This window comes from Varanus komodoensis, unplaced genomic scaffold (assembly GCF_004798865.1).
Source record: "Varanus komodoensis strain SLA01 unplaced genomic scaffold, ASM479886v1 scaffold262, whole genome shotgun sequence".
Lineage (NCBI taxonomy): Eukaryota > Metazoa > Chordata > Lepidosauria > Squamata > Varanidae > Varanus > Varanus komodoensis.
In genome coordinates, this window is record NW_025335689.1 from 65,931 (window position 1) to 90,500 (window position 24,570).

The following is a 24,570-nucleotide window of genomic DNA, read 5'->3' on the forward strand; positions in this document are numbered from 1 at the left end:
ACCAACCAGGTCAACAGGCTCTCCTTGGCCTGCTTCTAGCCCAGCTGGCAACCAAGTGGACAAAGGGGCCCTTGCTTTGCCCCTGGTGCCATGCTTGGATTCTTGATTCTAAATTGTCCATGGCTATCTCTTCTTGATTTTTTAAAAATTGTTATACTATTATTATTTATGTATGTTTTTATGAATTCTTTGTGAGCCTCCCCAAGCCTTTTTTGCAATGGGGGCGGCACAGAAATGTTTTAAATAAATAAATAAATAAATAAATAAATAAATAAATAAATAAGAGCCAAGTGTAGGCTAAACATTACCCTGAATTTTACAAAAGACAATTCTAATCCACTCAGAACAATGATAATCCCATGGTAAGCAACTCAGATGAGTAAAGAAGTCATAGATGTGTGTGTTTGTCTGGAAGGGGGTTAAAAAGGACATTTTAAAGGCACAATTACACACAATTATAATGAGAAGAAAAGCTAGAAGACAAGAAAAGAGGCCAATGTGGCTTTACCAAAATGGTTAGAAATGATCTGAAGGCAGGCAGCCAGGCAGGCAGGCAAAGTAGAAAGAAGGAAAGCCTTTAAAAGTTTGCAGGCAATTAGTGTGGAATTTAAAGGAGGCAAAGCTCCCTGCTAAAGCTAGAAAGCAATTGAGGCTAGCCAGGGATGCTACAAGCAACAAAGAAGCTTTCTTCAGCTGCATCCATAGTAACAGATGGAGGAAAGAAAGGGTGGCTCAGCTACTTGGTGTGGGTGGCAAAACGAGAACAGCTGAGAAGGGAGAAGCAGAAGTGCTCAGTTCCTCCCTTGGCTCTCCCTGTTTTCAAGAAGGGAAAAGGGAAGGACTCAGACACAGCAAACACCTTTAAAACAATGCAGTAATTACCAGAAGCCAGCATGGTAAAACTTTCTGGAATAACCTGACCTCATTTTTTGATTTGGTCCCATTCCCAGTGGAATGTGGGGATGCGGTTGACATTATCTATCCTGACTTCAGCAAAGCGCCCCTTGAGATCCTGATTAGCAAAGTAGCTCTGAGTGGGGTACATTTGAACAACTGCAAGGTGCGTCCACAGCTGGTCACAGAATCAGACTCAATGAGCGCTCATCAGGGGCACCTTCTTAGCATGGGGTACAGCAGGGCTCAGTCCTGGGCACAGTGCTCTTCAGCATTTCCATAAACACCTTGGATGAAGGAGTGCAGGGGGCAATTCTCAAATTTGCAGGTGACACCAAATTATGTAGGATGGGTAATATCCTGGAAGACAGAAACACAATATGAGCAAACAGTATGATCTTGCTGCAATTGATCGACTCGCACAGCGACACAAAGAGTACACTACAGTATTCTTTCATTCAATGAGCTTTTAGAGGATACAGAGGTATAACAGTTGTTGAGAATTCCCTGTATTCAGAATAAGGGATCTCTTGTAGTTTAATTTCATTTTGCATGTATCTTCTTTGGGACTGACACATCAAAAACAACCGTAGCCTCTTGCCACAATCCTGGGACTGACAATAAGGCCCTATGAAGGAGAGATTGAAAGAGTTAGACAAGTTTGGCCTTCAGAAGAGAAGACGGAGGGAGATACTGACAACTTTTCAAGTGTGTGAAAGATTGTCTAGCTACAGGAGGGCAGATTCCAGCTGAACAGCTGAAAGAACTTCCTGTCTCTCAGCACAATGCAACAGTGGAGCCAATTGGATCAGGGGGGATCATGGTCTCCCCCACACTAGAGGTGTTGACTAGGAGCCGCTTCATCTCTACTATTCTAAGATTCCCTGATTTTATACCCCTTTTCTTCTTTCTCGTATGCATTCGCTATGTCTGTTCTTTCTGCTAGCCCCTTTCTCTGAATGGTAAACTGATGGGCAATGGTTTTGAGAAGTTTATTAGAAGTTCTGCATTTTGTCTTTTTCAAGCCATATCATTGTTTTCCCAGGTGTATGAATCCTTCCCAACCCTCATGAAATATGTGCCAGGACCCCATCAGACTGTTTTTAAAAACTGGGACAACCTCAAATCCTTTGTGAGAGAAATAATTGACAAGCACAAAGAAGATTGGAACCCACACGAAACAAGAGATTTCATTGATGCTTATCTGAATGAAATGGCCAAGGTAATTGATCAGCCAAGAGGAGGAGGGAAATTTGTTGCTTAACTCTGGGGCTTTCCAGAGTCACTCCACCCTTGCAAGACAGGACTTGGGGGGCAAGGAGGATGACGTGGAGGGGCAGGACTAGAGGACTGCCTCTCCCCACATGCCTAAATGGGACCAGAGTTCCCACTGATGCTGCGGCTGTTTGGAAAGCTGTCAAAACTTATGTCTGTCATTCTGCAAGCTTCAGGGGAGTTTCTGGGGGTTCTCTGGATGCCCCACCTGCTGATAACTGTTGTGATAGTTTTTACTTGACAGTTGTGGGGGAAGGTCCAGCCACCTGAGACTGAGTATTCCCTCTCCTAAAGGATTCTTGTAGTGTAGTTTTCTTATCTGCATGCCAGCTGCTTGGCTATGTTATTTGCCAGAGTAAACAGTTCGTATGTGATATGTAAACACAAACCATTAGCATGACCAATAATAACAAGGAGAATTTCTTAAAAGGTTGCTGGGGAGACATCACATGATCTTCTTTTATTCCGGCCCTCAGAGATGCCATTTTCCTAGGTTTGGAATCTGGATCAGCAACGATGGGGACCCTTTCCTTTCCCTTCCTTAGCACTCAACCCAAGCTTCAGAGATTCCAAAATTTGTTGACCCATCTGACAGCAAGAGCTGGTGTTTTTAGTGAAAGGCTAACACGCTTCCTCGTTCCTGTTTTTCCAGGAAGACGCTGCTCCCACTTTCCACGAGGAAGGCCTGCTGCACTGTGCACTGGATCTGTTTTCTGCCGGAACGGAGACGACTTCTGCAACGCTCCGCTGGGCTCTGCTGTACATGGCCCTTCACCCAGACATCCAAGGTAGGGCTGTGCGTGTTTCTCTGCATTGCTTCCTTATGCACTGCACCTTCCTTGGTGAAGCCATTCTATGCCCCTAAAATGGTGGGAGATGTCATTTCATAGGAGTGTACGGAAACCTGTATTGCACTCTTCTGTCTGGACCACTGAGCCCTGTGCCATGAGCTCCCTCTGTCGAGATGCTCGCTAAAGCACTGCCAGGGCGACCTGGAGCTCTTTTGTGTCCTTAAAGCCGGTCAACATGCAGAAAGGGCATGAGCACTGTGGCCAGCAAAGGGCTAGTGCAGGAAACACAAGCAAGTGCAGCATTGCACAAATGTCCCCACAGTTTCGAGCAGTGTGGCCGAGCCACAAGAAGCCCATTCCTCTCACAGGTGCCAAGACGCTTTTGTCCGTGTGTTTGGCTTGAGGTTCTGCAGATGGAATGAAGGAGGGAGAGCTGCTCGCTCCTCTCACGCCATCCGTGTCACGCGTAAGTGGAATGTCCTTTGCAAAGTGCACGTGTTTTGCTCCCCATACTGGCCTTGGAGGAGTTCTGCTTGCCTGGTGGTTGAGGTGACCCCCGCATACACACACACACACACACACACACTCCTTTTCTTGATGGCAAATGTCATTTTCTCTGCAGCAAAAGTCCAAGCGGAAATCGATTCCGTGATTGGGCAGTCGCGACAGCCGGCGATGGAGGACCGGGATCGCCTGCCCTACACCAACGCGGTCGTTCACGAAGTCCAGAGGATCAGCAACATTCTGCCTATAAGTGTGCCCCGGATGGCCATGAGGGACACGACCCTGGCCGGGTTTTTCCTGCCCAAAGTAAGCCTCAAGGAAACAGCTCGAATCCTCGCAATGCATCTTCCCCTGGAAAGGTGACTTTATGCCAGGAATCCGAGTACCCTGCAGCTGTCCATGGTGGAGGAGACGGACTGCAGAGGCCCCCAGGTTGCTGGGCTCATGTTGAAAGTCCTGGCTGTGGGGATGGAGCAGCAAGACAATCTGGTGGGTCCAGAGGAAAAGGGAGCTTAGAACCAAGAATCTAATGAACAGGGCAGAGATCAAGCTGTGAGCTCCAAAATACAATGCTTCTCATCTAAATCAAAGACAGATGGAATGGAGGCAAAGGGCTTTGCTTTTTGAATGCCAGCATTTGGCTTTGTGGCACATGAGAATCTTGCTTTGCAGGTTCCCAGGTTTTTAGACACAAAATAATCCAAACTAGAAATAACAAACGTCAGAGCCAGGAAGCCCAGCAGGCACCATATTGGGACCCCAGGCTCACTCAGTTGAACACCTAGCCCCTCCCACCGTGAGATGTGGCTTACACATCATTCCTACCCCTCTGCTCCTGCGTGGTTGCACCACCAGTGGGCATCCCAGCTGCAATGGACCAGCGCAGAGCTGAACTCTCCGCCTTGCCACCCTCTCGGTCACAAGCATCCTGGAGCCGAAGTGAAATGAGACTGGGCCAGCCCTTGGACCACATTTTGGGGGAGTTCGTTAATGCTGCTGAGTGGGGTCTCCTCTCGCCTCAGTGGCTTGCCTGGAGCTGCAGCCCTTCAAGCAGTTCTTTGGATGCATTTTCACCTGGAAGAGGTGGAATGGACCAGGCGCTCTTGGGGCGTCGCAACTGCTCCCTGAACCTGGATCCCCATTGCATCACCCATGCAGTGCTTGGAAACTGTCAGTATGCTGGACTTCCAATCCATTCTGCAGCATCCACATTTGGAGAACATATTAAAACACCTGAAAGGGGAACCGAGGCTTTTGCTAAAAACTCAGGTAATTACTCTGCAAGGAACAGATAATCTCCAGGCAAAAAATTCTCTGGTTTCCGGTAGAAAGAGCTGGGTGCTTACTACAGTTGTCGGTCCACTGAGCAGTACATTGAGGAGTTCCCAGAAGTTTCTGCCCATCTCCTTCTCTACCTTTTCTTCAACAGGGAACCATCTTGGGCACCAACCTGACCTCCGTGCTGCTTGACAAGGATGAGTGGGAAACCCCCGATGTGTTCAATCCCGGCCATTTCCTTGAGAACGGCCAGTTCAGGAAAAGGGAAGCGTTCATCCCGTTCTCTGCAGGTGAATGATGGGGGTGGTGGTGGTAGGGGTGCTGGTGGTGGTGATGATGATAAGATTTCATGAACTGCTCATAACTATTAGACAAAGCAGTGCTCATGTGGATGCCCAAGTAAAAGAAGGGTCCACAGGAGGACAGCAAGGATATCGGGGACTGGATGCCGACAAATTTGGAGAAATTACTCTCTGCCTTTTGTACTTAACCAGTTACTGATCCGCAAGAGGAGCACCCCCCCCCCCGCCCATTATTTTTCATTCTATGACTACTTTGTTTGTTCAGGGCCTTTGTCAAAATCCTTTCAGAAATCCACATATAGCATGTCACATGCTTATTGACACTCTAAAAGGCTATTGAGACAGGCCTTCTCCTTGAGGAGCCCATGCTGATTTATTTTTTTTTCCTAGCAGAGCTTGTCCCTCGGTGTGCTTCCTGATTCTTTCTTTAATAACACTTTCAGGCAATTTACTCTGAACAACATTAGGCACTGATTAGATAGTCATGCCTAGGGATGTGTGAGCAATATGTTCAGGGGCGGGAATCTCTTGGATTGTCTGGGCTTGGCTCCCCAGGCTCCGGTCCACTTTTTCCGAGCCCTGAGCTCAGCATACCCAGGGTGCTCAGCAGGAATCGAGCCCCACACACGGCACAAGCAGAGTCCATCTTCCACACCCAGCTCTGCTGCCGTTGGTTCCACCAGGTGGGGAAGTCGGTTGGCCACCTAGAATGGCACCCGGTGTGCCCAGTCACATCACCCCATTCCATCTTCTATGGGGACTCTTTGCGCAGCCGCACCTATTGGGGAGGGTGCTGGTTGCACAACCTGCACTTGCGGACTTCCTCTTGGCTCAGCTAACTTTGCAGGACTGGGCCAAGCAGGGGAGGAAGTCCGCTGCTGCTGGAGGGGTGGACTCTGGCAGGGTTGTCCCAGCCCGAGCCATCCCCCCCCCCCCCCAGCCAGAACTTATGTGGTGCTTTCCCAGCACTTGAAGTGCGGCAGAGCTGCTCCAGGGCTTGCTCTTTGCAAGAATAACTGCCCCTGAGAACATGCTGGCCCTGGGGGCCCTTTGCCCCACCTCCTTGGCTGTCCTCCCTCCCACCACTGGGCTGCAACCCATAGAGCACCCCTGGATTGGAATTTGGCTCTCTGGTGGAAGAGGGTTTTAGACAGCCATGAGAGAGGCTCGGTGCAGCTACTTCATGGTTGTGGCAGGCTTGAGGTGCCCATCAAGACATACTTTGGCAGGACTCCAGGTTGAGGACATCCCAGGGGAGGGCAAGTGGGACGGAGGCATCTTGTCAGTCTCTTCCTTCTGTCCCGCTGCATTTTCCCTTGTGCTGCTCCCAAGGCCCCCACAGCAGATTTTCAGGAGACACGCAGGGCTGTTGGGGCCAGAGGCACGGGGAGGCTGGCCTCCTCGCCCTCTTCCTCCATCGTTAGCAGCATCCCACCCTGTACTTAACAGGATCCAACCCCATTCACCAGACGTTTTAAGTCTGAATTGGTGTGCAATGTGTTGCTCCCTCTTTAAGCCTTTGGGATTTAGGAAATGGAGAAAGAGCATTAAGAGAGAAAGTCTGCACCACATCATGTCCACTATGTCAGTGTCCTACACTCCAGGGCCACATCTGTCCAGTTTCCCCCTTGCCAGAATAACTATTGGATACATCAGGTTTGTATGTAACTTGTAGACACACAGCAGCTGTGAGTGGCCCAGTGCTTCGCCGTGCTGTGTGCAAAGCCATTTATTCATTTAGCTGCTGTGTCCTCTCTCCTAGGGAAGCGATCGTGTCTTGGAGAGCAGCTGGCCAGGACGGAGCTTTTCCTTTTCTTCACTGCTCTAATGCAGAAGTTCACTTTCCAGCCTCCAGAGAATGTGACCTTAAGCCTCGACTTCCAGTTTGGTTTTATATTCTCTCCTCAGCCATACCAGATCAATGCATTCCCTCGCTGATGGAAGCCTCTTTACCTGTGGTTGGATATCAAACTTTTCTGCCTTTCTGTTCTTGGGTGCCATTGTGGAAAATTAACAATAGCTAATAACATACATTTGGCAGCTGTGACCTGCCTCTAACTGCCCAAACTTTTAAAGCAATCTGTGGAAATGCTCCATGTACAGCAAGTTGCAAAGGGCTGCCAATCAATCCTTTTTAGCATCCTTGCCTGGAAGTTTTAACATTCTTTGCTTTAATGCTGGCTTTCATTATTGCTTCTGTTGAAGTTGCCTTCATAAATGTTATACGTTAAACTGTGGAGAGCCTCGCCTGTCCTCTCTCCCTTCACATCTGCAGGGATTTCTCTTCTAGCTCCTTCTCTGGGAAAAAGCAAAAACAGCCACAAACTATGCTCTTGATCCACCCTCACTCAGCTCCTTATTGTCAGAGCTGGACGGAATGGAAAAACTGCTGCAAGCTGATATGTGAGGTGGGAGGAGCTGCGCTTCCTTTGCAATGTAAAATTACCTAGCCACCTCATGCTTTGTCGTAAGGAATTTTGTGTCTCTGATTACAAAATCCAAAGCATTTTAAACATATTAGATTTCTGCAACTCCTGATAGTTTTATTTGTTATCTGTTTCTCAAGCTTTTAATGAGTCACAATAGTTTCCCTGATGCCTGTAATGATTTCTCAATGTTTCTGCATCAATCCCCATTGTCCTCTCCTTCTCATCCATTCAAAAACTGATACCTTGAAACTGTATACATGACCCACAACTTATACAAACTCAGTCCATGCTCTGGAAGCTCGTAGCCCATTCTGTATGCTGGCTATGCAACAGCGTTCTTTTCTCCATCAGAGAGGGATTCCCAGGGTGTCCTGCCAAGAAACTGCTGCAGCTGAACGTAGCATCCTTCTTGTGAATCTTCTTGTCTGCTCTCCTGGTTGCTGGGCACACAGGCCAGGGCCATCCTCTCTATGGAGAGATGTGTTGCATTTCTATTTAGAGTGCAATCCCTATTTGTAAGTTGGGGTATCTCTACTCTTAAGTGGGCATGCATCAACTCATGCAAATGACTGTCCCCTGCTTTGGTGACACATAAACAGTCACAGTGCTGCATGGGAGCAATGGACTGAAAGGCAGGGGGCACGGCGATCTCCTGGAAACAGGATGCTCCCCTCCCCCTTGTCCCCAGGCGGCTGCCTCGCATCCCTCTCAGCCTGTGCTGCTCCGCTCCTCCACCTGCATTGCATACCCAGCTGGCTCTGGGCTGAGCCTCAAGGAACAGGGACACTTGGAGGGTCCATTGCATTGCATTTCTGCCAAATTGGGAATCCTCCCATCATGCCTCTCCAAATGGAGAAGCAACAGAGGACAGCTTCACCACTGTACAGAAAGGAATGAGATGAGACAACCTGAACTCCTCTTTCAGGAAGGCCATGTACAAAGTTGTGGAGCTGTCATTCTCCTGCTTAAAAGCATCCTGCATCCCTTCCTCTCAGGAATCCTGATGGCAACTTTGTAATGTGAGCCAGCCCTTCTGACTCTGGGGGTACTGATGGGTGACTGCCCCTAAGAGACAGCGGTGCCCCGAGGCCACCTTCCTGATGGGTTTGTGGTCAAGGTAGCTGCACACAAGGGATCCCCTGTCTGCAGCCACAGAGTAAGTCACAGACTCTCAGCCCAAGCTACCTCACAAAGGGGGGATTGTGAGAATAACCTTTAGAGGAGTACAAAAATCATGTAAGCACCCTGAGCTCCCTGAAAGGGGAAAGGCAGGATGTAAATGATAATATTTCCAAGAAAAGGTTTCTAGAAGCAGTGTCTTCCATTGGCCCTTGGACCAAGGGAAGTCAGGATGCGATGCATCTGGACTGCACCAGGGTCGGATATATGACAGGGGTGGGCAGGTGGACTGTTTTGGTTCCTCAGCAACAGGTGAATAAAAAAAGATGATCCTGATCAGCTCAGTAGGAGAAAAAAGCAGGTGATGAGGCCAGATCTCAGCAGCTTGATTCCAAAGGCTTTTCTTTGGAAAACTGGGAAACAGCTGTTCCCACCAGATATAGCACTTGCGAATATGAGATGATGCCTGTTGGCTTGGTAGAAACCAATCCCTCCGTCTTCATGCATGTTATGGATCATAATTTTGGTGATCCCTTGGTCAAATTCCTGTGTTCTAATCGTGATAACCTGCTGGATTATTCAAGTGCCCCAGCCAGTAGGAACAACTCAAGAAAGCCTTATTTAAAGGGGACATAGCAACCAGCTCTTGGTCAAGTTGAGAAACGTATTTTTGATTTTGTGGCCTTGACGATTGTGCAATAGAGTAATTCAGTATGAGGTATCAAAATGGATCCAGCAAAAGCCCAAGCAATGTCTTCCGTCTGAGAGCGGAGATTCATTTTTCTGCTTGTTCTGAACGCCACCAGAACAATGTCTTTCATGCGCAACGTGTTCCAAATTGGGACTACATCCAATGAAGTTCACAAAATTCTGTAGCCTCTTTGTGAGCAGAGATATTGTGGAAAGAATTCCCTCCATCGTCATGCATTTTGGAAATGACATTTCTGGAGATTACTTGGCCTAATTTCTCATTGCTAATTGCAATTACCCCTTGGCTGCTGTGAGAGGCTGCCTAATCCAAAGAGAGGTGTGGGAGCAGGGTGTGGGGTGGGGATACAAAGATTCGGCCCTGGGAGGGAGGGAGGGAAATAACCAGGCAAAGGCTAAAGGGGAGAGAAAGAATGAGGCTACATAAGGGAAACTAGATGTGAGACGTGGGAAGCGACAGTAAGGGAAGAAAGCAAGACAGAGAAATAGAGAGGCTCAAGGCGAAGGAATGGGAGTGGGGAGAAGGAGGGAGACGGAGGGACAGTGGAAGAGGAAAAGCAAGGCCAGAGCTAGGAAGTAAGAGGCCAGGGATGGGGAAGGGGCAGGAACAGTGAGGAGAAGGGCAGGAAGGGGAGAGGTGGAGAGCGAAGTGGCGGAAGACTGGCTGGGCCTGGAGGAAAATTCTCCAGACCTTCCTGCCTGCAGAGCAGCTTCAGCAACAGGAAGGAGAAGCTGGTGCCCCAACATTTTCATTTCAAGAAAATTAAAACTAGTTTTGAAAGGGCCAGGAAAATGAGAGATTTGCAAACAGCAAGCTCAGGACCCCTGACCTAGACAGCCTTCCCCACCCTGGATGTGCTGGGCTAAAGCACCCATCATTCCCAGGCAGCCTGGAAGAGGGGATCTGTGGTCCAGAGCATCGCTGCTGACACCATCTTCATTGCCTTAAGTCCATTCTAAGGTTCTGCTTCTCTGCACATTTTCTCAGTGGGCACATGAGCTGGAATGGCCCTTGCAAGGCTACAATCTTCACCTCTGGCCCAAAGGCCTCCAGAAACGGGAGCCCCCGGAGCTTGCCAAACTGGCCACGCATTGCATGCCAGAGAACCTGCAGGGAATTTATCCTCACATTGTGGAGGCAAAATCAGTCCGTGAATATCGGAGTTAACTGAGCTGTTGTTGCCAGCGGGGGGGGGGGGGGCGCCACAGGGAGATGCTGGAGGACAGGACAGCCTGCAGTGGGCTTTGCATGGCACCCCCTGATTGATCCTCAGGTGCCGTGGATGGGGGCAGCTTGGCCCCTCGGGCTGAACAGAGATTCAGCCATTTCCGTGCATGGAGTATGGGGGCAACAGTCAGGCTGCAAAAAGTCTCATCCTTCCCCATGCATTGACAAAGATTATTTTCTCCTGCCTCTTTGCTGCTGGGAAGGGGTGACGCAATTTGTGTTCCATGGGAGTGGTGTGCTGCCCTTTGGCAAGCAGCCTTTGTCCTCCCTCGTTGCATCAGCTGCACGAAAAATACTCACAACATCCACCGAGAGAAAGGCAGAGCTTCTTTTGCTGGGTTACCTCCACGGACCGTCCGGCTTGGCCAGCTGCAGAGGGTGAAGATGCTGCACCACTTACTTTCCGCGCTCCACGAGGGCTTGTCTCTCCCCGTGGTTCTGGTGTTCCTGGCTACCTTCCTGCTCCTTGCTGACTACCTGAAAGGGAGGCACCCGAGGGGGTTTCCTCCAGGGCCCATGCGCCTCCCTTTCCTGGGGAACCTTCTGCATGTTAATGCCAAGAATCCTTTTTCTGATATAGAGAAGGTAAGGATCGGGGCCAGTTGGCAGGACAAGAACTGCGAGGGAACTTGCCCAGAAGGTTCAGTTTCCAAAGGATTCGGAAAGGCTGGAAGAGGTTGGGAGGAGGGCGCTGGATGGTCAGTGATCTGGGACACGAATCCTCCAGGAAAGGCGGAAGGAATGTGGCAGATTTACCTGAAGGAGAGAAGGCTGAGGGCAACTGGACAGCACTCTTCAATTGTTCCCTGTTGTCCCTGAGAGAAGGCTTCAGAATAGCCTTCCCAGTCTCACAGACTTCCAGAGCAAGAGATCAGGCTTCAGCGGGACTTGAGGAGGAAGGTCTTGATGGCAAGATTGTTGGAACATGGAGCCAATTACCTGCTGGTGGGGAGGTGGGCTCTCCATGCCAGCTCAGCAGGGACCAGGCCCACCTGCTGTGGGTCTGGCTCTGTCATTCTGGCACCAAGGTTGGGGTTGATCTAGGCAGCCTGTAAGGCCCCCTTCAGGTCACTGATTCCATGGAATCCAGATTGTACAAAAGGAGCTCCTCTCCTCTACAGGGTCCCACAAATGGTAGAAGCGTGGCTGCTTTGTAGTTCCATGGAGGCTGCTCCCAAATTCTGTCGAAGCCTGAACTATGGACCCCCAAGGTTAAAGTCCATGTCCTTGTAAATGTTTCTACTCAGGAGCCTTTCCACCACCATCATATTTAAGTGGCATGCACTCAGTTGCTAGTCCATCAGTTTCTCCCAGAAACACACCCCAGGTCAATGTTCAAGTAACGATTCCCTTCCAAGAGTGGGATCCAGGGAGGATTTTGACATACGCTGGCAGGAGCAGAGAGTACAAAAGCCATGCTCAAGCCACGTGCCCTTCCATTGCTAGAATGACTGAGCCAAGAGAAACTGTCCCAAGTGAAAAATTCACTTCGAGATTCAGCTGGGCTGTACATTGAAAAGAACACCTGCAGGTTATTCACCCATATTGGACATACATGCAACATGTAGCAGCCCTGAAGGGACTTTGAAGATGAAGTCTGCACAAGATGCTTTTATACCTTACCAGTTACATACAGTTCGGAGGAGTCTGGGGATCTGGTACGCCACATGCTGGGGGCACACGAGGGGAAAGCAAACGGGGATGAACACAACACAGAAGAGGAGAACTTTCAGGAAGGGCAGATATTAGCTTGTCTAAGGGGTGTCCCAAAGGACCGGCCTTTATGGACAGGGGCACGAGCATTTCTAAGGTATATGTGGGAAGCAAGACTAACGTCCTAATCAAATCAGGAAGCCCATCTTCGGTCTTCAACTGTTCTGTCCTTGGCAGGCTTCTGGTGGCCATATTGGTTGGTTTGTCCTGACAAAACCAACCAAATAACAATTCTTTTCAGCAATACTTTCCTAGCCTTTAAAACTCATGGCGAAGAAGTGCTGTTGATTAATAAAACATGGTCTTGCTTGGTCAAAAGCTCCCAAGGACACAGACGGCACGGCCAGAAGGTGGCCCCATGTACTTGGAGAGCACCAGCCAATTGGCCCAACTTCCAGATACAATGACATGAACTGAGTTAGACGGTTAGACGGATGAACCTGGAATGCCTCCGGTCTTGTCTACTTTACCCACTGCATCTGGTCTTGTCTACTTCCTGCTTCAGCTTAGAGAAAAATATGGCAACATCTTCAGACTGCAGGCCGGTAGTATGCGGATTGTGGTTGTGAGTGGGCTGCCACTGGTGAAGGAAGTCCTTGTCCATCAGGGTGAAAATTTTGTTGATCGTCCAGAATTGCCTGTATCAAGTGAAGTCTTTGGGTCGTTTGGTGAGTTTCTTTAAGGCTGTGTTTCCTTCTTGCTTGGTTTTAAAGGGTGCAGACAAACTATGTGATTCTGTGAAACAGCCTTCCCAGCCTCAGGCCTTTGCAATGTGCTGGATTACAACTGCTACCTCCCTGGCTGATACGGACTGCCACATGGGGATGATGTGAGTTGTAGCCTAACACATCTGGATGCTGTCATGTTCAGAAAATGGCTTTAGATTGTTTCACAAGTTCCCATTGGATGCGTCAGTGAGTGTTGCATTTCCACTCTTGGTAAACAGAATGGAATCAAGTAAAAAGGGATCTGAGTGGGTGTTCCATGCAAAGCTTCTGTTGGCCATGAGTGTCAGATCAGAGTATGAACCGAGGAAGGTGTAGCTGCTTGACTGGAAGCCGATTGCACTAGCAGTGCCAGTCGGCTGTTTGACACATCGATTGAGCTTCGCCTGTTTCCCTTGCCTGCACCTAGAGAGGGGAGAAGCTTCCTGCCCAACAGAGAGAAGCTACCTGTCCTGCAGGGCAGCCCCTTGACAGCCATCCCATGCGTGGGCAGGACGGGTGTGGGGTGCCCATGGGTGCGGGGTGTGGGGTGCCCATGGGCTGGAATGCCGGGCCTGTGTATGGAGCTGTCCTCCGTCTGAGGTCATTGCATGCCATTCTCTGATCTCTGATCTCCGTAGTGTTTCTCTCTGTACTTATTGCTATGTGAAAAATTAGGCTTATGCTAATTGTTGCTTGAATTCTGGATCACTTCTTCTTCTTTTTTTTTTTGCAGTACTTTTTTATTAAATTTTAAAACAGTACTAAAAACATGAATCATCACAAACATTGGAAGTACTGAATCAGCACCTTGCTACGTATTTTTTAACATTCTGTAATCATATTCAGATCCATTTATGGAATCTTAAAAACATTTTTAGATCTAAACCAAGTCCCGTTTCTCCAGCCAATAAAAAGAAAAAAGAAAAAGGGTCCAAATTTGATAGAAGTCACTATCTTCTTTCTCCTGCAGTAAGATGAGTCCATCCTTTTCTTACAGAGTTCTGTTTTCCTTGACCAATATTAAAAGAAAGACTCTCCGAATTTGATAAAAGTCAATATCTTCTTTCTTCTTCGATAGTAGCTTCAATCTAACCAACTCTACACAATTCTCTTAATAATTGCAAAAAAGAAAATAGGAACACTCAGCCAAACGGTCATCACATTAAAGAAGAAAATATCCCACAATGTGAAAAATATCCTGGCGAGTGTCCAGTTATCTTGGCAGAATTCCAAACAGATATCCAAAATGATCGGTCAAAGCTTTGAATGCCTATCACATAAAAATTTAAGCACCTTAAAAATTTAAACTAATTTTATACCCTTAGAGAGGTTAGAGGAAAAAGTCTTTTTCTTTGGCTTCAACTTGGACAAAAGCCTCAGCACTCTCTCATCTCAGTCGCCGCCTAAACATCTGGAGGGTTTTTCTTTTCTTAATGCCAAATTATAAACAAATGCAGCTTTTCCACAGGTAATATTATGAAAGAAGTAAAAAATATTTACCCAGCAGTTCCAATGCTTATCTAGCTAATAAAAATCCTAAGCTAATCTTCTAAGATGTCGAGAACTTGAAGGGGCTGAAACCACCTGCTGTGTTACTCGGTTGAGAAGTACCTGAATTGCTTTCAGCAGATATGAGATTGCCATCTCACATCAAGCCAAAAGCATGACCAGGCAATCGGTCTTCACCCCTACAGGGCTTAGATGAGTCTCCCACAACTCACTGCTGAGTAATACTGGCGTGATAAATGAACTCCATTAATCACATCCGTCTCGTTCCGACGCCATCTTCCTGAGTCGAATTCTGGATCACTTCTGATACCTTAACTATTGATTCTGTGGGTAGAAAGATGAATTCTTTGTGTTGGCTATCTGTTATAGATGAGATTTAGAAGGTCAGCAGGAAGACACTAGAAAAGATTATGAAGGGAGAAGGAAGATGGCGTCGGAACGAGACGGTTGTGATTAACGGAGCTCTGTTATCATGCTGGTATTACTCGGCAGCGAGTAATGATCCAAAATGATAGGTCGAAGTTTTAAACTTCTACCACTTAATTGTACCGTAATTTTTTGCTCTTAGAGAAGTTAGAGGAAAAAGTCTTTTTCTTCGGCTTCAACTTAGACAAAAGCCTCAGCACTCTCTCATCTCAGTCACCGCCTAAACATCCGGAGGGCTTTTAAAATTAGATAATGAGATAATGTATCATCTTAAATAGGAATGGTATAAATGGGTTGGCATGTTTACTGTGGTATGGAAAAGCTAAGGTATGTGATTTTAATGTGGAAGCTTCTCTACATTTAAATGTGTTGAATTAGGAAGAGATTATAAGATATGATCTAAACTGAACTAAGAAGGATAAGAATAGGAGTTGAGTCTTCTTTTTTTCTTTGTGGATATAGGGGAAAATAAGAGATTCTTTTCCTTTTATCTTAAAAATGAACAACCAAAAGCTAAGTTACATGACTCTTTTGTCTTTGAATTGCTATACTAGAAAATGATTATTATGGGAGTGGGAGGAGCTGTACTAAACAGATTTCTTTTTATAAGTGAGATATATTAAAGATTGTAAGGAGCTGGAGTCTTATAAGGAGTTAATTGTATGTGACTAAGTGAAGTGTAAGCTAGATGAAATGTTAATAAATTAGCTCAAAGAAAATTTGTTTAAAAGATATCATAGGCAATTGTTGTTGTCAAACAGATTAGGTAAGATGTCTTTAAAGATGCTAAATGGATGTTAGACATGTGAACATACATCTGGTTAAAAGCCTTTAGTTCTTTTTTAAGCTGGGAACTTTTCTTTCGCTTTCCTTTTTAGTAGATATTGGATTGGAACACTAGTAAGCAAAAAATGTATTTGATTGTATTTGTAACTATTATAATGAGGAGTTTATCTGTTTAATATTAGAAAAATGAAGATCTTGAATTGTGTAGAGTTGGTTAGATTGAAACTACTATTGAAGAAGAAAGAAGATATTAACTTTTACCAAATTTGGAGAGTCTTTCTTTTAATATTGGTCAAGAAAAAACGGGACTTTGTACGAAATGGATGGACTGACTTTACCGCAGAAGGAGAAAGAAGATAGTGACTTCTATCCAATTTGGAACCCCCTTTTTTTATTGGCTGGAGAAACGGGACTTGGTTTAGATCTAAAAGTGTTTTTAAGATTTCATAAATGGATCTGAATATGATTACAGAATGTTAAAAGATATGTAGTAAGGGGCTGACCCAGTAGTTCCGATGTTTGTGATGACTGATGTTTTTAGTATTGGTTTAAAATTTAATAAAAAATATAAAAAAAGAAATAAGAAAAGATTATGAAGATCAGCAGAGAAAATCCACAAATGAACCTTCATCTTTGCCCAATTTCTTGAGATCTTGTGTCAAGGCAAGGGCAAACAGAATGGTCTAAAGAGTGAAGGCAGTTTGTCTTTCCCGTGTCAAAGGAATGCCCAGGTGCTCACTGCTGCCCTGTTAATCCTTCCCATCTAGGACTGGTCTTCTCTAATGGGCTTAGCTGGAAGCAGCAAAGGCGGTTTGCCTTATCCACGCTGAGAAACTTTGGTTTGGGCAAGAGAAGCTTAGAAGAACGAATCCAGGAGGAGAGCAGATACCTAACTGATGCCATTGAAGAGCAGAAAGGTAAGCCCTGGGGATGCAGGGTCTGTCCAAGCAGCTCCCGTTTACGCAAGGACTGGTTTGCAGGACTGGGGTTCCAATTCACTAGTGCAACTCTGGCCCTGCTGCCCACCCCCACCCCCAGGAAGACTCCCCGGAGTCCTCTCCTGGTCATGCACCCTGCATGGAGCTTTGCCCAACAGGGAAGGTGACTCCGGGGTGTTCCAGATGGAGCCAACAGAGATGGCAATGGCAGGTAAGTCAGGTGTTTGACTAACAGCTCTGAATGGCTGCAGCGATCTCCCTCAGAAACAGAATATAGCTGGTTCTGAAATATTGAGGGAAGATTCATGCACACACATGGGGAGAGAGGGAAGGAGAGAGGGAGGGAGCCGTAGAGGAGGGGTTGGTCGCACTTTACTTTCATTCCTCCTTGGAGTAAACCAGTAGAAATCATCTTGAAGAGTGAGGGGAGGTGCCTTTTGAAAATCAGGCCCATTTTGGAACATTATTGAGAGCAACAGGTTGGGCCAGGTATCCTATTTTCTGTTTTTGAATTCTGTTGTATCTCCATTCTCTGTCACTTTCTGGTTGCTTGGGCAGTTTACCATTGCAATAAATGCAAATCATTTTCTGCCTCTCACCGGGACCAGGCTTGGCCATGTTTCTAAGACCTGCTTGCAAAGATGAGCTCCCCTGAAGTGCCACCGCTAAGCATATCCTGCCCAGCCCTGTTTTCTGCACCTTCTGGCTGTGAAGGTGCCACACCACGTTCCCACCCCCCCACCCCCCCAACGCAGGAAGTGCTCCCTGCTCCGCTGGCTGGGGCCTGCTGGAAATTGCAGAAGCTCCTGCTGTCCAAGCACACACACGATGGTCACCCAGGAGACAAGTTCACTGGAGAATATGCAGAACATCCGATGCACCCTGCTGCCCAGGGGCCTTGGTGGGATTTTAAAAAATGTTTTAGGATATGCCGCATTCTATTCCAATGTTGCACCATTTTCTCTAAATGGTATTTCTGTTAAATGGAAGCTTTAAGCATCCCAAGTCTAATATTCCCTCTGCCGCCACTCCTCTCTTCTCCCCAGGGCAACCATTTGACCCCCAACTGCTGATCAAGAATGCAGTTTCAAATATCATCTGCTCCGTCACCTTTGGGGACCGCTTTGAGTATTCCGATAGCAGATTCCAGAAGCTTTTGCACTTGATTGATATAACTATGGAGCTTCAAGGAAGTGTTTGGATCCAGGTATGGCAGCTTTCTGGTCGGATGAACAACCCCACTCAAATCCTGTCTCCCTTTGACTCTGTCACACCTGACTAGATCGCTCTTTCCCAGTGCCTCTCACTGTTTGCCCTCAGACTGTCCCCCGTGACTCTTGAGTCCAGAACCCTCCTGCAGAAATGCTGAGGTGGCACTGAGGGTGCTTGGCTCGAGGCCTATGCATCCTCACTATACCCCAAAATATGCATCACTTGCTAGGGCACAACTAAGACTTTCAGGAATGGAATCCCAAGACTAAGCCAGGACCCAGCCATGCATGCGAGCTTCCTACATGCCAGAATCGGGGTTTGGTGAGCAGCACCCCGCATTGCCGCCCCACTCCCAGTGCCTCCATTGCTTCAGCTGGTGCTTCCTGAAGCAACCCCAGAAATGGGCAGGAATGCTGACTCTGGGGCAGGAGGGGGCACCCCACTGACTGGCCCCATTCTGGAAGGAAGCCTTGAAACCTTGTTCCATGTTCCTTAGCCTCAGCTTCCTGTTGCCCTAGCAGTGGATGTTGCCCATTTTCTGTACCTGCAGCATTGATGCTCTTGATATTGCCCCAAAGTCTTAAAAAATAGTAGCACAGATAGTCGTGGACAATTTAAGCACAGTCATAAATTTAATTTCAGTTTTAGAGTAAGCACTCAATTCCACACAATGACACACTAAAGAAAGCAATTTCAGGTGAATTCTGTGGTGTGTATGGAATACGGCTGCTGTTGGGGATGGGATCCTCTGCTGGCCCAGCTCATTTTCTGCAAGTCATTTTATATTGCAAGAGGTGAGAGTCAGGCACGGGGGGACCATTAGAGAGCATCCGGAGTGATTATGATGTGTAATCCAGGACCGGTGCACCATCCTGCTTCCAGAGTCGGGGGTGAGCAGAACAGGGGAAGCTGCCCCAGTGGGTTTAGGGACTCTCCTGTACAAACACGCAAGCTCCCATTTCATGCAGAGCTGACAGGAATTCAGCAGGGGAGCACTTGCATTTTCCACCCCCCCCCCACATCCCTTTTTCTTTCTTTATTCTCTTTCTCATATACTGGGAGGGCTCTGTTGTGAAGCTTCAGGGAAGACCAGAGAAAGCAGAGGCTGTTGCAATAGGGGGATCCCGAGGCAAGCAAAAATGAGGAGGAAGCTCTCTGGGAAAGGGTGTCAGGAGCAGGAGAACTAGAAGACCAACCACTTCAGGGGAAGCAGTGGCCCTGTGGAACCACCTGAAGGTTCTCGAGGATGAGACTGGGGGGCCGGCTGCAGCGGGCAGGAGACTCAGGGTCAACCAACCTTGTCAACCAGACTCTCCTTGGCCTGCTTCTAGCCCAGCTGGCAACCAAGTGGCCAAAGGGGCAGCAGTTCCTTTGCCACTGTGGGGAGTGAGGATGCCATGTGTGAATTCTTGATTCTAACAATTACCCTGAATTTCACAAAAGCTGATTTTAATCAAATCAGAACAATGATAAGTCCCATGGTAAGCAATGCAGATGAGAAAAGACACCAAAGATGTGTGTGCTGGGGGTGGGTTGATTAAAAAGGAAGTTCCAAAGGCATAATTCCACACAATTCTAATGAGGAGAAAAGCTAGAAGACAACAGAAGAAGCCAATGTTTGTAAGCCGTCCCGAGATGCTGAGACGTGGTGATGGCATATAAAAGTTTTAAATAAATAATCATAAATGTGGCTACACAAAAGTGGTTAGAAATGATCTGCAGGCAGGCAGGCAAAGTAGAAGGAAGCCAAGCCTACAAAGGGTTCCGGCAATTACAGTGAAATTTCAGCAAGGCAGAGCTCCTGCTAAAGCTGAGAATGTATTGAGGCTAGCCAGGGATGCCAAAAGCAACACAGGAGCCTTCTTCAGATACATCCAAAGGAAGAGAAGGTGGAAAGAACAGCTACTCGGTGTGGGTGGCAAAATGGGAACAGCTGAGAAAGAAAAAGCAGAAGGGCTCCGTTCTTACTTTGGCTATCCCTGTCTTCAGGAAGGGGAAAGGGAAGGACTCAGACACACCAACTCTTGAAAACCATGCAGTACTTACCAGAAGCCAGCAGGGTAATTTATTCACAAAAAAATCTTTCTGGACTAATCTGACCTCATTTTGTATTTGGTCCCATCCCCAGTGGAGTGTGGGAATGTTGTTGACATGGTCTATCTAGACTTCAGCAAAGCTTTTCAGAATGTGCCGCATGAGATCGAGCTTAGCAAAGTAGCTCTGAGAGGGCCGCACTGAACAACTGTGCTGGCCACAGAATCAGACTCAACGAGGTGTTGCCTTGTGGTCCTGCATTGACCAGGGGCCTCAAAGCCCCCCATCGCTACTGTTCTAGATTCCCTGGTTTTATACTCCCTTTCTTCTTTCTGGTATGCATTGAGATGCCTCTTCTTTCCGCTACCCCTTGTCTCTTGACAGCATAACGATGTGGAAGTGCTGTAGAAGTTCCGCATTTGCCTCTGTCAAGCCTTGTCATTGTACGGTTTGTTTCCCCAGCTGTACCAAGCCTTCCCAGCCCTCATGAAATACGTGCCGGGACCCCATCATGCCTTTTTCAAAAACTGGGGCAACCTCAAATCCTTTGTGCGAGAAATAATTGACAAGCACAAAGAAGATTGGAACCCACACGAAACAAGAGACTTCATTGATGCGTATTTGAATGAAATGGCCAAGGTAATTGATCAGCCGAGAGGAGGAGGGAAATGTATTGCTTAACTCTGGGGCTTTCCACCATCACTCCACCCTTGCAAGACAGGACTTGGGGGGCAAGAAGGAGGATGTGGAGGGGCAGGGCTAGAGGATCGCCTCTCTCTGCATGTCTAAATGGGGCCAGAGTTCCCACTGATGCTTCAGCTGATTGGAAAGCAGCCAAAACTCATGTCTGCCTGTCTGTAAGAGAGGGGTAGTTTCTGCGAGTTCCCTGGATGTCCCACCGGATGAAACCTGTTGTCATACTTTTTACTTAGCAGTCAAGGTGGGGCGGTCTGGACAGCAGAGGCTGGGTGTTCCCTCTCCTAAAGTATTCTTAGAGTGCAGTTTTCTCATCTGCATGTCAGCTGCTTGGCTATTTGCCAGAATAATTTCACATGTAAACACAAACTATTAAACTGACCGATAATAACAAGGAGAATTTCTTAAAAGGTTGCTGGGGAGACATCACATGATCCACTGTTATTCCAGGCATCACGGATCACATTTTCCCAGCTCTAGAATCCAGGGCAGCAAGAATGGGGAGCTGTTCTTTTCCCTCCCTTAGCACTCATCCCCAGCTTTAGAGACTCCAACACACTTGCTTTGATGATAAGAGGTCCTGAATGCAGCTGTTGACCCATCTGACAGCAAGAGCTGATGTACTTAGTGAAAGGCTAACCTGCTTCCTCATTCTCATTTCCAAAGGAAGACGCTGCTCCCAGTTTCCACGAGGAAGGCCTGCTACACTGTGCACTGGATCTGTTTTTTGCCGGAACGGAGACGACTTCTGCAACGCTCCGCTGGGCTCTGCTGTACATGGCCCTTCACCCAGACATCCAAGGTAGGGCTGTGTGCGGGTCTTTGCACTGCTCCCTCATGATGATCGCTGCTCTGCACCTTGCTTGGCGAAGCTATTCTTTGCACCTAGAATAGCAGCAAATAAGTCATTCCAGATAAGTCATTTCAGAACAGTGAAGCTGGCCCTGGTTTTCTTAGAGAAGTCCTGTTTGCCTGACAGTTGCAGTTCTGTTTTCTGCTGTCTGTTGATGGCAATCGTCGCTTTGCCTGCAGCCAGAGTCCAAGAGGAAATCGATACCGTGATTGGGCAGTCGCGACAGGCGGCACTGGAGGACCGGGATCGCCTGCCCTACACCAACGCGGTCATTCACGAAGTCCAGAGGATCAGCAACATCGTGCCTCTAAATGTGCCCCGCGTGGCCACAAGGGACACGACCCTGGCCGGGTTTTTCCTGCCCAAGGTAAGCCTCAAGGAAACAGCTGGAATCCCTGCAATGCATCTTCCCCTGGAGCGATGAATTTATGCCAAGAATCCGAGTACCCTGCAGCTGTCCATGGTGGAGGAGATGGACTGTGATGGCCCCCAAATGTGTGGGGTCTTAGTGAAATTTCTGACTTCTGACTTGGAGTCTTAGTGAAATTTCTTCAGGCCAAAAATTCTCTGAGCGTCTGTTGGTACTACATGGTGCTTAGAGCAGTGAGCCATCCATGGATGAGGTCACTGAGGTTTGACACCCTGACGATCCCGTCCATTCCCTTCTCTGTATCTTCTTCAACAGGGAACGACCTTGATGTCCAACATGGCCTCTGTGCTGCACGACGAGGATGAGTGGGAAACCCCCGATGTGTTCAATCCCGGCCATTTCCTCGAGAACGGCCAGTTCAGGAAAAGGGAAGCGTTCATCCCATTCTCTGCAGGTGGATGCTGCTCCTGATGAACTATGACACAAAGCAGTGCTTATTTGGATGCCCAATTAAGAGAAGGCTCCAGGGGAGGGCAAGATGGATGATCTGGGGACTGGATTCTGCTGAATCTGGAGAAATTACACTTTATTCCAACCCGAGCCATTCCCCCCATCAGCCAGAAAGTATGTGGTGCTTTCCCAGCCCTTGAGGGGTCGCAGAGCTGCTCCTAAGGCTTGCCCCTGGAAATAATAAACACGACTGAAAACATGCTGGGCTTTGGGTTTCACGGCGCAATGACAGGGGGCTCAGTGAGGCAGCTTCAGTGTGCCCAGTTCATAGCAAGTGCTGGTGCAAGGGAGGCGCCTTGTCCCTTTCCCCCTTCCTTCCTCCTACATTTTCCCTCATGTTGCTCTCAAAGCCCCCACAGCAGATTTTCAGGAGACACGCAGAGCTGCTGGGGCCAGAGGCACTGGGGGCTGGCCTCCTCACCTCCTTCTTCCAGGGTCAGCAGCATCCCACCCTGCAGTTATCTGGACCCAAACCCATTCACCAGATGTTTAAAATCTGAAATGCAGTGGAATGTTTTGTTCCCTCTCTAAGTCTTTGGAATGAGGGAAATGGAAGAAGGATCATTAAGAGAAAACGTCTGCACCACAGAATCTCCAATCTTTCAGAGTCCTAAAATACAGGACCATATTTGCCCTGTGCATTGGATACACTAGATTTGTATATAGCTTGTAGGCACACAGCAATGGCATTCCCCATCCTTTCTGCCAGGGTCCTGTGCTTTACTCTGTTTTCTGTGAAGTCCGCTGCTAATTCAGCCACTGTGTCCTCTCTCCTAGGAAAGCGAGCATGTCTCGGAGAGCAGCTGGCCAGGACGGAGCTTTTCCTTTTCTTCACTGCTCTGATCCAGAAGTTCACTTTCCAGCCTCCAGAGAATGTGAAATTAACCCTCAACTTCCAGATCGGCATTGCAGTCTCTCCTCATCCGTACCGGATACACGCATTCTGTCGCTGATGGAAGCCATGTTATCCTTGGTCAGAGATCAAAATTTACTGCCTTTCTGTTCTTGGGTGCCATTGTGGAAAAATGAAGAATAGCTATTAACACACACCTGGGATCTCTGACCTACGTACTTTAAAGGCTACCTGTGGCTATTCTCCATGGTACAGCCAATCACAAAGGGCAGCCAATCCACAGACTGGTCCTTCTTCTCAAAGCTGCGGCTCAGCGTAGCTTCACTTTCCTTCAGAGGCTGGTGAGCCCTGCCAATATCCCTCATTCTGGCTCATTCAGCAGGCATGCCTTTCTTTGGCTTGGTGGAATCCCGAGCAGCCCTGGAGACATTGTGGAGGGTTCCCTGCCCTGTGCAAGCTGTGGCAGCAGGCACGCCTTCTGGCAATGTTGCACGGAGCACGCTCCGTTTCTCCCGGAGGCTGGAATGCTGTCAGCACTTGGGGAATCCCATCTCTGAGCATTTCGTCTCTTCCTCGCCAATCCCTTTGGTAATGGAACGCGACCTCAACTAGTGAACATGCACTGTAATGCAGAGATTGCCATTCTAGCATTCGAGAAGTTTTAATCCTCCTACATCCTCTTCACGAAGAAATCCTGCAGAGGCGTCTGGACCGGGTTGGGCTTTGTTCTGAGTTAAGGAGGGCTCTTCTAAGATTTGTAAGAAACACTAATCCTGTTTGGTTACTGAATGCATTTCCAGTCACGGACATTCAAGCACCATCTTTATGGGTGTTTGAAAAGGCCCCAAAGACCCTGGGACTTACTGCGGCCTTCTTGTACCATAGAAGTTATAGGACTTCATTTAATTGATTTCAACTCTAAGTCGGTTTTGTTTTTAATTCCTTTTTAGCATCCCTGCACTGGACATTTTAACATTCTTTCCTTTAATTCTGGCTTTCATTAGTGCTTCTGTTGCAGCTGCCTTGATAAATGTTATTTGTTAAACTATGGAGCACCTTGCCTGTCTTCTCTCCCTTCACATCCATGCAATTTTCCTTTACTAGTTCCTTCTCTGGGAAAAAGCAAAAACAGCCTCAAACTATGCTCATGATCCGCCCTCACTCAGCTCCTTATTGTCCAACCTAGACAGAACTGAAACACTGCTGTAAGCTGATATGTGGGGTGGGAAGAGCTGCGCATCCTTTGCAATGTAAAATTACCTAGCCACCTCATGCTTTGTCGTAAGGCAGCTCATGCTTTGTCTTAAGGAATTTTGTGTCTCTGATTGCATAAACCAAAGCAGTTTAAACCTGTTCGCTTTCTGCTACTCCTGATAGTTTCATTTGTTATTTGTTTCTCAAGCCTTCAATGAGGCATGATGGTTTCCCTGATGCC

The 24,570-nt window shown here is 47.7% G+C and overlaps 2 protein-coding genes across 2 annotated transcripts in view; both read left to right on the forward strand.

Moving 5' to 3' along the window:
- LOC123025297 (cytochrome P450 2J2-like) overlaps window positions 1-7,164 on the forward strand; it is an 11,989-nt gene extending 4,825 nt beyond the window's left edge. Inside the window, exons 5-9 of the mRNA XM_044433887.1 lie at window positions 1,940-2,116; window positions 2,822-2,957; window positions 3,583-3,770; window positions 4,894-5,032; window positions 6,807-7,164. Of these exons, the coding sequence (XP_044289822.1) occupies window positions 1,940-2,116; window positions 2,822-2,957; window positions 3,583-3,770; window positions 4,894-5,032; window positions 6,807-6,982 (816 nt within the window). The 3' untranslated portion in view covers window positions 6,983-7,164. The remainder of the gene's footprint in view (window positions 1-1,939; window positions 2,117-2,821; window positions 2,958-3,582; window positions 3,771-4,893; window positions 5,033-6,806) is intronic.
- A 3,708-nt stretch (window positions 7,165-10,872) lies between these two features.
- LOC123025295 (cytochrome P450 2J2-like) lies at window positions 10,873-24,418 on the forward strand. The gene is made up of 9 exons (XM_044433885.1): window positions 10,873-11,113; window positions 12,747-12,909; window positions 16,437-16,586; window positions 17,654-17,814; window positions 20,316-20,492; window positions 21,216-21,351; window positions 21,582-21,769; window positions 22,088-22,226; window positions 23,060-24,418. The coding sequence occupies exons 1-9, from the start codon at window positions 10,913-10,915 to the stop codon at window positions 23,233-23,235; spliced, it is 1,491 nt and encodes a 496-aa protein (XP_044289820.1). The 5' UTR covers window positions 10,873-10,912; the 3' UTR covers window positions 23,236-24,418.
- Window positions 24,419-24,570: the final 152 nt, after the last annotated feature.